The 13,171-nt window shown below is 35.9% G+C and overlaps 1 protein-coding gene across 1 annotated transcript in view; it reads right to left on the bottom strand.

Moving 5' to 3' along the window:
* Positions 1-13,171, bottom strand: part of LOC135208283 (sialin-like) — a 141,064-nt gene that overhangs the window by 53,800 nt on the left and 74,093 nt on the right. Inside the window, exons 4-5 of the mRNA XM_064240386.1 lie at positions 5,516-5,621; positions 2,351-2,491 (exon numbers count right to left, since the gene is read on the bottom strand). Of these exons, the coding sequence (XP_064096456.1) occupies positions 2,351-2,491; positions 5,516-5,621 (247 nt within the window). The remainder of the gene's footprint in view (positions 1-2,350; positions 2,492-5,515; positions 5,622-13,171) is intronic.

Here is a 13,171-nt window from a genome sequence, read left to right as displayed (position 1 = left end):
GACAGTCCTTTGAATATCATTCATTAGAGATGTATCATGATTAGCATTTTTTGGAATTTGCATGAAGTGCAATTTGCTTCCATTTATCTTTTAATTCGACTGACTAATTAAATATTAACAGTCAGTCATCAGATTTCGCGTTCGAGCTTCAGGAACCCGGAATCTTCTTCATAAAATAACGTCTTCTTTTCATAAGTGTTCATCATGGCTTCTGTCATTTAATTGAATATCAGATCATTTTCCTTGTGTTTTTCTGGAGCTGAGACCGTAATTTAATCCCGCGATCTGAATTACATCTATTGTGCTGAACAAAAAAAAAAAAAAAGTAAACAAATGAAAGACATTTTTTTTATTCAGAGTTTTTTTATTTTCAAGTCGTAATAATCAATGAAAAAATCGTGTCTCTTCAGATTTCTTGGGGATTTTAAGACAAGCTGGGTATGTTCGGTGTCCTGTTTGATTAATTATTGTTAATGAGAACAAAACTGAAGGGGTCGAGAAAGGTAGGGGACCTGTAGTAGTTTAAGTAGGAATGTTTAAAATCTTTTCTTTTTTTCAGTTCTCAAATGACAAGTAGAGCTGCTGACTACGTGTTATATATTTATATAGTATATAATACATGTGTGTATATACATACATATATTATATATACTATATATATATATATATATGATATATAAATGTATATATATTATATATATATATATATATATATATATACCTATATAATATATATATATATATATATATATATATATATTATATATTGTATACATATTAATATATATACCTATATATATATATATATGGATATATATACATATAATATATATATATATATATATATACAACATACAATAGATATGTATATATATATATATATATATCATATATAATATATATATATTGTAAGTATTGCCGTTGATGTCTATATAATTAATCACGAAACATTTACGGTAGAATTCAAATTGTCCAAATGATGAGATCACGTCTCTACAAGGAGAGATAATTAAAAAATAGCGACAATAGGGTTGGGCATTTTAAATATCGCCTTCTTTGAAACTAGTGGGCCTGAAATTTAACAAGGCATGATCCGAACTCCAGCTTACTCGGGATTCGTGCAAGACTTTTCCCCTCATACTAAGTTGTAAACATTATATTCCTGCCTTTTAACGTAAATTAAAACGTGCTGGAATCTACGGTCAATTGGAGCCTTGTTTCACTAACGAAAATAAAAATGAAAAACTGAATTTTATTAGAAATCATTTTTCTGTGCTGTTTAACATGCACATTATTTATTTTTTGCATTTTCATTCTAATAAATGCATCTAAAATGTCCTACCCTAAAATTCCTGTATTTTTAACTTAACGTCAAACACCTTTTTCAGGCCTTTTTAGGCTCTTCCATAGATCTTACCTACCCCCTCAACAACAACAACAACAAAGTCGTTTTTAGGCTTACTCCCCGAGTAAGCGAAAACTACAGCGAAAGCTTCAAATGTGTTCAAAGCAAGGCCCAGAGGCCAGGATGGAGCCACATAAGAGCTTAAGTTTTATTTAGGAATCCGTCGGGAAAAATTTTAGATAATCAATGTCCCAAGAAAAGGAGGGCCTCAGTTTAGCAATCATTTAGCAATCTTCCTTATATAGTGTAGATTTAAATTTGTTGAAACCTTGGACCCAGGGTAAGTGTAGAACCAAATTAAGGGTCCTGAGTTTTATCTAAGTGTATAAAGGAAAAATTGCATACATATAATTGCAGTTGGAGCAAGGTTGCTCAGGTGTACTGTGTGGCCTTAGATTCATTTGTTTTTCTGCCTTTTCTTATTTTCTTCCTCAATGGTAAACTTTGTATACAGCCAACTAATTTGTAGCATTTACAGACAAATTACAGTAGTGTACTAATCGATATATTGCAGTGGAATAATTTTGATTAAAATACATCAGGTAAATATCTTCAAAAAGATGAATGCCAGCAAGAAATAACAGACATACAATAACAAGGAAGTGTATGAAACAGAGCATAGTCTGCCCACATTTAACAGTCGTAACAAGTACAGGGTTTATTAATGTTGTACATACGGATCAGTGTTAATGTCAAGTGTTAATGTCAGGAGGTAAAAAGCTTGCAAGAAACTCAAAGTACACAGCTGCAACCAAACAGCACAATTATATCACTGCTACTTAGATAAGAAGGTGGTTGTGCAATGAATAAAACATTAAGGGAGTTTATGCAAACTCTGGATGCAAAATTCAAGCAGATAAGCTAAACCTGCATTTAATTAGTGTTGGATATTGCATGAACCTGTGAAGGACGAAATGTAACTGCCTAACTGTCAAAGCAGCTTACTATGACGTTGGTTTTAAGGTACCAAGTTGGTGGGTGGGTGGTGTAGGGTGGGGGTCGGTAATTGAGACCAGCCAGGTGGTGAATGCCAGCATATACAAAGTGGCACACAAATACCCAGACTTTGAAGTATTTGCATAGCAACTGATTCGAGGAATTAAATTAATGAGGTTGCATATACCTGTCAATCTTAGCTCAGGATGTCAGTTTTAGGTGTCTTCACAAGACATCACTAAACATTTGCCATTTTTTGACAGGACGTTTGAAACATGAAACCTCTCCGATACCAATGTATTAGACCTCTTCCCAACTTAATAACTTTACCTTATGGTTTCAAACGATGACAGTAGGGCTCTTCAAAAGTGTTGTATCACTGTTTTTTACATTTTTCAGGTATGGCTATAAAATTTAATTCTTATTCTGCCATAATTGTTATATAGTTATTCGAAGCAGAGTTCACCTTTATCGTAGTGAAGATATCATCTTACCAAAGTATATCCAGTGCTGACTAATACATGCACGTATTTATATTTAACTGAAAACACACACACGCAAACATATAACATATATGTACTCAAGAAAATATATACGTATGTGTGTGTGCGAGCGCATGCTCATGCCGGTGAATGCCAGTGTTTGTACGTGTATATGAATATGTCCACACGCATACAAGAAGTGTAAAAGGAAAGCAGAATAAAATCCTCTCCTTACCCTTCTTGACTTGTCACTGCAATCGTAATCCGCCGTTCAGAACACTCGCGGTCGCTTAGCCAATCGAACGTATCTTATCTGACACTGATAATGAATGATCAAATCCCTTTTCTAAAGGCATTACCTCCCAGGCTTTTATGGCTGTTATCACCTTCGTATGCTTACATAGCACCAGTAGATTAATAAACATTATGCAATGTTATGAGTCAAAGGGTAAGTGAAACATTTCACTATGTGTGTGGCTGCGTCTCCATCACCGGCGATACTACGAATAGTCGATAGTTCGCTTCTGCAATTCTTGACATTTATCATTTATTTGTTTTCGAACCGGTAAGGGGTGACGCGGTGCTACGCTTCTATTCATCTGATACCCGACTTGGGACTTTTAACTTGTTTGTTGCTTGAGCAGTTTTATTGGGCTGCTGTCCAGTCTTTCTTACTGCAGGGGGGTTCGGCGAGCAAAGTGAGCCTAATCAGCAAAACAAATGAATCTAAGGCCGTAAAGTACACCTGAGCAACCTTGCTCCAACTGCCAGTATATGTATGCAATTTTTCCTTTATACACTTAGACAAAACTCACGACCCTTAATTTGGTTCTACACTTACCCTGGGTCCAAGATTTCAACAAACTTAAATCTACACTATATCAGGAAGATTGCTCAATGATTAGTAAACTGAAGCCCTCCTGTTCTTGGGACATTGATTATATAAACATTTTTCCGACGAATCCCTAAGTAAAACTTAAGCGCTTATGTGGCTCCATCCTGGCCTCTGGGCCTTGCTTTGAACACATTTGAAGCTTTCGCTCAAGTTTTTGCTTACTCGGGGAGTAAGCCTAAAAACTACTTTATTGTGTTTGTTTTTGAGGGGGTAGGTAAGATCTATGGAAGAACCTAAAAGTTCTGAAAAAGGTGTTTCATATTGAGTTAAAAATACAGGAATTTTAGAATATGATATTTGAGATGAATTTAGGATATGATATTTGAGATGAATTTTAGGATATGATATTTGAGATGAATTTTAGGATATGATATTATAGATGTATTTATTAGAATGAAAATGCAAAAAGTAAATAATGTGCATGTTAAACAGTGCAGAAAAATTATATCTAATAAAGTATAGCTATTTATTTTAATTTTTTGTTGGTGAAACAAGGCTCCATTTGACTGTAGATTTTACCACGTTTTAATTTACGTTAAAAGTCAGGAATATAATGTTTAAAACTTAGCATGAGGGGAAAATCTAGCACGAATCCCGAGTAACCTGGAGTTCGGATCATGCCTTGTTAAATTTCAGGCCCACTAGTTTCAGAGAGGGCTATTTTTAAAAGGCCCAACGCTATTGTCGCTATTTTTCAAATATCTCTCCTTGTCTGGGACGTGATCTCACATTTGGACAATTTGAATTCTACCGTAAACGTTTCTTGACATCAACGGCATACGTACACGCACAGGAACACAAAAAAACACCGACATAAAATATTCACATTATATATATATACATATAGTATATATATATTAATATATTGGTATATAAAATATACATATTATATATATGTATATACTATATAATATACAACACGTAGTCAGCAGGTCTACTTGTCATTTGAGAAATGAAAATTATAGTGACATCGGCTGGCAATGGCGGGCATGAAGGAAAATTATGAAACAACTGCATCATTAGTGTAATGGAATTTATGTTATGATAATGAAATAAAAAGAAATAATGTTGAAGATTTGAGTACCACAATGAAAATAGAATAATATAAAAGTATCAATGCTGATCATTTGATTACCAAAATCAAAATAGAATAATATAAGATTTTAGAATTGCATTTCTGCATAGAATTACACCAATAGGTACCGACGGTGTCTCGTGCGAGCAAAATCACTCACTAGCTTAACCATATGTTTTTCTGTGGCTATCAACAAGTAAGATAGCCGGTCATCCCCAGTTGTTGTTCGCAGGTAGTCCTTTACATATTTTAACACAGAAAAAACCTCTCATTTATAGCAGTAGTGACTGAAATGGCAAGGAAAATTTTAAGGATAGTTAGCAGCCCAGAAAAGGCAACTGGTAATGTTTTTATGGCAGTGTTCAAATGTTTGCAGAATGCATCTACGAAACCAAGAGGACTGTAACAATGTGTGCACTGTAATGCTTTGCGAACAAAGTTAGTTTTCCCTCATCAAGGAACTGCTTTGATTGACAGTCAAATGCAGAAAGAGACTGAAATAAATCTATGTCACTGCTGAACCTGCGGCCAAATTCGGCAGTGCTCTTATCCATATCTGGCAAATACAACTCTGTCTTCAAATGCTGTTGTAGATTGATGTTCTGAGAAGATACCAATTGCCTTTGTCGCTTTCCAAGTGTACTGGTTGTGAGATACTCTTTCAGCCTGTTTGATGTTTTTTGTATTCTCTTGCTGCAAGGTAATCCCACAGTGGCACTTACCTCTGGTGCATCAATTTCAAATTTTCTAGCAAACTCTTGTGCTTCATCATATTCTCTGTTCTCATATTTACTAGATTTGTTGTTGTTGTTGTGATTATATCTAGTCCTAACAATAGATATGCCTTTCCTTTAAAGCTCCTCTGGCAGACAATTTGTTTGCACGAACAATTTCTCTGAAACAAACAGACAAACTGTAAATCTCCAAGAGTTCGTTCTTGACTCTAGGCCAGATGCTTCCATAGAATCTTCATTACTTGACTCGGATAGGGAAATTAGTACTGCCAGAATAGCTTCATATCGAACATGAATGTTGTAAATACTCCATCTATTTGCAACTGTTCTTTTTAATACTAGTACCTGTTTTCCAAGCTCCTTTTGTGATTTAATAAAAAGCTCATGCCTTGAGTTGCTATTGAAATATAATTAAACAAAGTCTGTATGGTTGAGAAGAAATCTGCAAAGTCATCAAGGTTCTTTTTACAGTCAATGACGACTAGACTGAGCCTATGTGCATAGCAATGTATGTAGATGGCATAGGGAACTTTCTTTGCTACATGAGCCTGAACTCCTGAAGCCTATCCACTCATAACCCTCGCCCCATCATAGCATTATGCTATGCAGTCTGACAGTTCTAATCCTAACTCGTCTAACTTCTTCAGAATGAAATATAGACATAGACAGACAGACAGATTCAACTTAACGTGATGACACATTTGAATTTCAGTAGGAATAATGGAAAACCTGCTGCTGTTACTTCTTGAGGCTTCTGGGATGAGGGGGTAAGTTGAGGCTTGTGGGGAGGGGAAGCAACTTGAGTCTTGGTGGGGGGATGGGGGCAGTCCCCCCTATCCCCCCTAAATGACGCCCCTGTCTTGCTGAGTTTGCAGTTTGCTTCAGAAACGAGGAAAGACTATGAAACAGAGAATTAGATTTGGTCAGTTCTTAAATGAATACATTATTTTCCAGTCTATTTATGTGTACCGTGAGTCTCTTTGTTACCGTTTTTTTGTACACACACACGCGCGCGCGCGCACACACACACACACACACACACACACACACACACACACACACACACACATATATATATATATATATATCCTTCCTTCTATCCATTTATTTATTGATTTTCTTCTATTTGGCATATTTTATCCTTATTACAGTTGGGAAAAGGTCTTCAGTTCCGAGACCTCCCAGTGCATGCTCAGAAGCTTAGTATTTGAAATGACCGTCTAATTGTCCTTTGCTGTCATCATTGTTTATAGTAACCAGACCCAGCGTTACAGTGTGTTGCTTTATGGCAACACCCTTTCCAATTTCTTGTGGGTTTTCTTGTATTCAAGCTCAAGTTTTAAAAGAAAATACGAAATGCTGCTATGCTGCTCGCTGTATTTATTTATGCATTAATGGATAAAGGAAAATTTTGAAAGCAATTCTACATTGAAAATGCATTATTTACGTAGAAGTGTTTCTATCAGTACGGGGCAGGACGCCTACGCCCTTTCGACTTACCGACCAGGGGAGAAGGATGTCATAGCCTACCTACCCCGGCCTGATAGCAGGGGGGCGCAGCTCCCCTCTTTGGGAATTGAGGCCAAAGGGTTAAAGATGGACCTACTGCATTCAAATCTGATACCATGAGTTAACATAAATTACTACAAACGCATTTAACATCTATATCAGAGTTTAACTATAGGCTGAGTTTTATCAAGGGCCGTTTAAAGGGGGCCACGTGAAGAAAATCTTTCCCGAGCAACTGTCGCAACATGTATGCGCCTGCCATTGTCCGGCGGTACCTGACTGAGCCGGTCAGTGACTTAGTAGCATTAGTTGGGAAAAGGAGTACGTCCAGGTCATTTAGAGGTGAATCTGCGTTCGATAAAACGTCCAAAGGACAGGTACTGCTGCTAGTAGTATATCTATTTATCTGAATTTAAATGACGCATGGAGGTGTTCCTTGAGGGAACTTCTGGTCGTGTTTATCGCAGAGGCACTGAATAATCTTAAATATCTCTGCTCCCTGACCCTCGTCTCGCCCTGCCATGTTTACCGGCCTCTCAATTTCCCTTCCTTCAAGATTAGTCTGCAATGAGAAACTTCAAAGGCTCTTTTAGAGTGAAAATCATTTGTTTTTGAAATTTTACAGGTTTATATCCACCATTGTTGATTTTCAAGTGCACTAAACCTAACTGGTAGTACGAAGACAGTTATGAGATTAATGTTTAATTGTATGAATACATTGTGCCATAAAAGCAGTAGATCTGTAAGAAAGTTAGCAAAGTGACCGGTAATAAAGGGAAACCCCTTTGAGCAATGCATTCATCCTCCTTTGTTGCTACGCAGATTGGATACAGGGAAAGCGCGCTGGTTGAGGAAATGTCTAGCAAACCATATTGATAATAACGGTGGTTGATTAAAGCAGGCCGTCCTTTACTATCAGGATAAAAGGATATTTTTCCCAGCTGTTTCTGTTCTCTCGCATGTTGACTCTGCTTCCAAAAAATGCCGTGACCTCCACTCCACGTTCCCCCTATCTTTTATCTTTGTAAGTGGCTCTCTCTCCCGTCTCCTTGACCTGCTTAGTGAAGATGTGTGCTTTCATTGAAGCTTCAAATGTAAATGAAAGGATTCATGTGATGTTGAGATTAGTTTTTGAGCCAGAGGACAGAAAAAGGGGTCATGGAAAGGTGTTCATTTATTGGATTCAAGAGGATCAAAGAGCACGAAAATAGAGTCGTAGAAGGGTGGAGAAGTATTTTGATTAAGAGAGTTTCTGAGAAAATTGTCTCGACTCTTAAAACATCTGAAATTTCTTAACTAATTTTGTCATAATCATAATATTGCAAGAGACATTTAATAAACATGAAAGGGTAGAGGTTTGTCTATAGGTTATGACCAGAGGAAAAATGAAAATATTTTTTTGGATCAAAAAGCTAATGAGATGCCGAGGTTTTTCAGTTAGGTCGCGAAGAAAACCTTAAATGAAAGAAAACATTTACCGAGCTTTCAGGTACTTATAAGGGATGCATGCAGTATCAGTGATTAACAATCAACAAGAAATTATATTGTTGCGTTATGTCTACTTGGGTAGTGTAGATTGCAATTTAACATAAGGCTTCACACATAGTGAGGCCTGAGTCTAATGACTGTAAATATACTCAGTTCAAGCAGAACCTTTTTGTATGAAGAATTTTAGCTCTGTTTGACACCCCAAGGAACCATCGCCTTCCTTCTCCGGCCCCGGACCCAGTATCATGGGCAACAGACACAATGATACATTAGTTCGAATATAAATGCATACAATTATGATAAAGCTGCATTATATATAAATTGTTTAGTTGGTTCATCAAGAGGAAATAAATCTGAGGCAAAGGAACACGCACGCAAACTTGGTCCAAAGTATTATGAATCAGTCGTTAAAGGTTAGCTGACCATTACTCGAAACCGAATATATTCACTAACAAGTACCTTAAATATTAAGAGTTTAGATTGGTAAGAACGCAAACAGAATTCGCATACGAGTATGTTATTGGCACGATGGTGCAATTAAAATTATATAAATATTTATCAAACATAAGTGACTTTGAACAACGAACATAGAATGTTGGTATTTATGGTTTTAATTATATCATATCTTGCCCCTGATTCTATTTTCTTACATTAGTTATGCGTTTGTTTTCGAACCATTTTGATATACAATAACTGGACCATTATTTGCCTTATGCAAATAGAAGCTGGCTCGCAGGTAATATTGTTGAAGTGTTTGAATACCTAAGAATTTAATGCGAATGTTGAATGATCTACCAAATATAGTTTTAGCAGTCAAAATTTCTCTACACACACACACACACACACACACACACACACACACAAACATATATATATATATATATATATATATATATATATATATATGTATGTATGTATATATATATAATATATATATATAATATATATATAGTATATATATATAATATATACATATATATATATATATATGTGTGTGTGTGTGTGTTTGTGTGTGTGTAGACAAATTTTTGACTGCTACAACTATATTTGGTAGATCATTCAACATTAGCATTAAATTCTTAGGTATTCAAAACACTTCAACAATATTACCTGCGAGCCCGCTTCTATTTGCATAAGGCAAATAACTGGTCCAGTTATTGTATATCAAAATGGTTCGAAAACAAACGCATAACTAATGTAAGAAAATAGAATCAGGGGCAAGATATGATATAATTAAAACCATAAATACCAACATTCTATGTTCGTTGTTCAAAGTCACTTATGTTTGATAAATATTTATATAATTTTAATTGCACCATCGTGCCAACAACATAACTCGTATGCGAATTCTGTTTACGTTCTTACCAATCTAAACTCTTAATTTTTAAGATACTTGTTAGTGAATATGCTCTGTTTCGAGTAATGGCCAGCTAACCTTTAACGACTGATTCATAATACTTTGGACCATGTTTGCGTGCGTGTTCTTTTGCCTCAGATTTATTTCCGCTTGATGAACCAACTAAACAATTTATATATAATGCCGCGTTATCATAATTGTATGCATTTATATTCGAACTATGTATCATGTGTTCTGTTGCCCATGATACTGGGTTTGGGGCCCCGGAGAAGGAAGGCGATGGTTCCTTGAGGTGTCAAAACACTTGGACCATGTTTGGCGTGCGTGTTCTTTTGCCTCAGATTAATTTCCTCTTGATGAAACCAACTAAACAATCACCGTGATTAATATATACACATTAATCTACAAAAATATCCGTTTCAATATCTAATTCGCTCTACTCGGAATTAATATATTTTCACTATGTTAACCGAAGGGGAATTTCTTAGTTGATAATAATTTCGTCGGCTCCCGGGCCGGAACCTAGGAACCAAGAAATCAGGACGTACAGTGAAGCGCCTTTAACCACACATTTGTAGCTTAATGCCTATATATATATATATATATCCACATACATTCCATATAGATATATACATGTATATGTATATTTGTCTATAAAAATACTTCTTGTTTATATGTTCATGATATCTTCTGCCCCACCGTAATCCGGTAATTTCCTCCTGAATACCTGAACAAATCAAGCTTTTATAACCATCCATATTAACATCTATAACTCCATCTTTATGGCTTTCATTTACCGCCATATCCTTAATCTTACTCACATTAATTCTCAACTTTCTTTTCTCTTAAATACTTATTGTTTACTGTCCCCAGTCAGCACTGTAGCATGAGCAAATATCTAGTTCATTCTTTATGATTCATTGCTTTCCCTCAACTTTGCGCCTGAATGCTAAAAAAAAAAAAATCTTTTTAACATCCGTCTGATTTATAAACAATCGAACTTCCTGTACAGCGTAAAATGCTGCACGGCCCTTGAAATTACCGCCGTGGCCCATGAAAACTTTCAGCCACGGCTCGGTAGTGGCATGTGTAGAGGTGCCATGCGCAGAATCATGGCTAAATTTAACCTTAAATTGTATAAAAACTACTGAAGCCAGAGGGCTGCAATTTGGTATGTTTGAAGATTGGAGGGTGGATGATCAGTATACCAATCTGCAGCCCTCTAGCCTCAGTAGTTTTTAAGATCGAAGGGCGAACAGAAAAGTGCAGACGGACAGACAAAGCCTTCTTAGTAGTTTTCTTTTGCAAAAACCATAAGTGCATTTCATTTGTAATCTCGTCAATGGTGCGATTCTAGTCTTCAGGTGCAGCAAGATGGGTACAGAAATTGGGGATGAGTTCGAACTGTATGAAAGCAAAAGTTAGAATATACTAAAGAATTGTTGAGCTAACTTCTCGTTATCGACGTGAAGTGTGGCTTTAAATACAAATGAAAGATGGAAGGTTAAAACTGTTGAGGAGACTTTTCGTGATGTAGTATGTGGTGTAACGAGAATTGAAAGTGTGAGGAATCTGGAGATGTATAGGAATAGTAAAAGGTTACTTTAGAAGAAACTGTGGATAAGTGTGTTTTGAGATGGTTTTTTTCAGAAAGAAAGACTGGCAGTCAATAATTAATGAGAGACGTTTTGCACAAAATTGCTAGGATAGCTAAGGAACAGAGGACCCACAAAGTGATAAATAAAAGAAATGAAAGTTATTGGAGAAAGTGTTGTAATATCCTGAAAACGCAAGAGTAATGGCAGCATAAAAGTGAATTGTGTAATGGGTTCTGCATGATGTTGATGAGTCTATTGTGTAGTGGGAAAAGTTACAAATGCTGTGGATGATTTCTGCACAGGTGATTTCAACTGAGCAGTGGAAGGAAGTGTTACTGTTACCGTTGTTTTCTTGCCGACAAGGAATCAGAGGAATTTATTTCTAGTGATAGAAATTCATTTCTCGATGTGGTTCGGATCCATAATAAGCTGTAGGTCTCGTTGCTAGTAACCAATTGGTTTGCTAGCAGCGTAGAAATATCTAATCCTTTCGGGCCAGCCATGGGAGAGCTGTTAATCAACTCAGTGGTCTTGTTAAATTAAACCAAGATATACTTAACTTTTAACCGTTGTTTTCTTAACGCTAAAGCCACCCACTGCTATAGGAAACAACTTGTGTTGACGAAACATTACACACACACACACACACATACTACTACCAACCTTATTTTTCATCTGTTATGTTTCACCTCTTTCTTTTAGCTTCTACCAACGTAAGTTCGAATAGACTTTGTAAATGCATATACAAGTCAGTGATTTTATACTTTTACTGTCCATATTAACAGAGATTACCCAGTTTTCCTGATTCCATTTTACCTAATAACTTCCTGCTGTTCCTAATTACTCTCGGATTCGCTTCTTACAAGAGTCCTTCGACTTATTTCATGAGTCTCTGGGGTTTTCAGCTTCCCGGTAACAGGACTCAAAGAAAATTGTTGCCTTAAATATTGTCATTTGAAGCCATTCAAGTATTAAGGCTTAAGAAAGGAACAATGAAGTGAGGAACGCTTAAAATTCAAAATATTAAATAAGTTAAGTTTCGTTATGTTACTGCACGTGATTCTGTCCGCTCGTGTGCTTGTACGAAACTGTTTGTAAGAAATGCATTAATGGACAGAATAACAGGTCCCAATACATGCGCAGCTGCATATGAGATGTGGGATGGAAGCAACTCACATTTGGGACAATTATTATTAATATAATAATAATAATCGTGAACTTTAAAACTGGTTCTATGTAACTAAAATTTGTTTAGATTACGCGTTAAAACAAAAAGGGTAGTCTGCCAATTGTGCAAAAAACGCTTCTTAGAAGTAGAAAGGGCTGTTGAAATGGAGGAAATTGTATACAGGAAAAATGGAAGTAATAGTAGAACAAGATCGGATTTTTCCAACGGAAACAGATAAAACGAAAATACTCAAATGACAGGAAATCTATATATAGTAGGCACGCATGCAAATCTCGTTGTAGATGCAATTTCCTAATTTGAGTTTCCCAATTTAAAAAAAATGCCTTTGCATTCAATAAATAAAAATATGTTTTTGAACATTAATTAAGCTGGAATTTAGCTTAATCTATCCGTTACAGTTCAGCAAGTCAGCTTTGTACATTTATAACGATTTTGTTTTTCGTTTCGAGGAACGGTGACACCAAATAACGAACGAGGGAAATAAGAAAAAGATATTAATTATA

Source organism: Macrobrachium nipponense, chromosome 35 (assembly GCF_015104395.2).
Source record: "Macrobrachium nipponense isolate FS-2020 chromosome 35, ASM1510439v2, whole genome shotgun sequence".
In the NCBI taxonomy this organism is placed as follows: Eukaryota; Metazoa; Arthropoda; class Malacostraca; order Decapoda; family Palaemonidae; genus Macrobrachium; species Macrobrachium nipponense.
The sequence above is the reverse complement of the archived record's forward strand: the minus strand, read 5'-3'. Positions and strand labels throughout refer to the sequence as shown.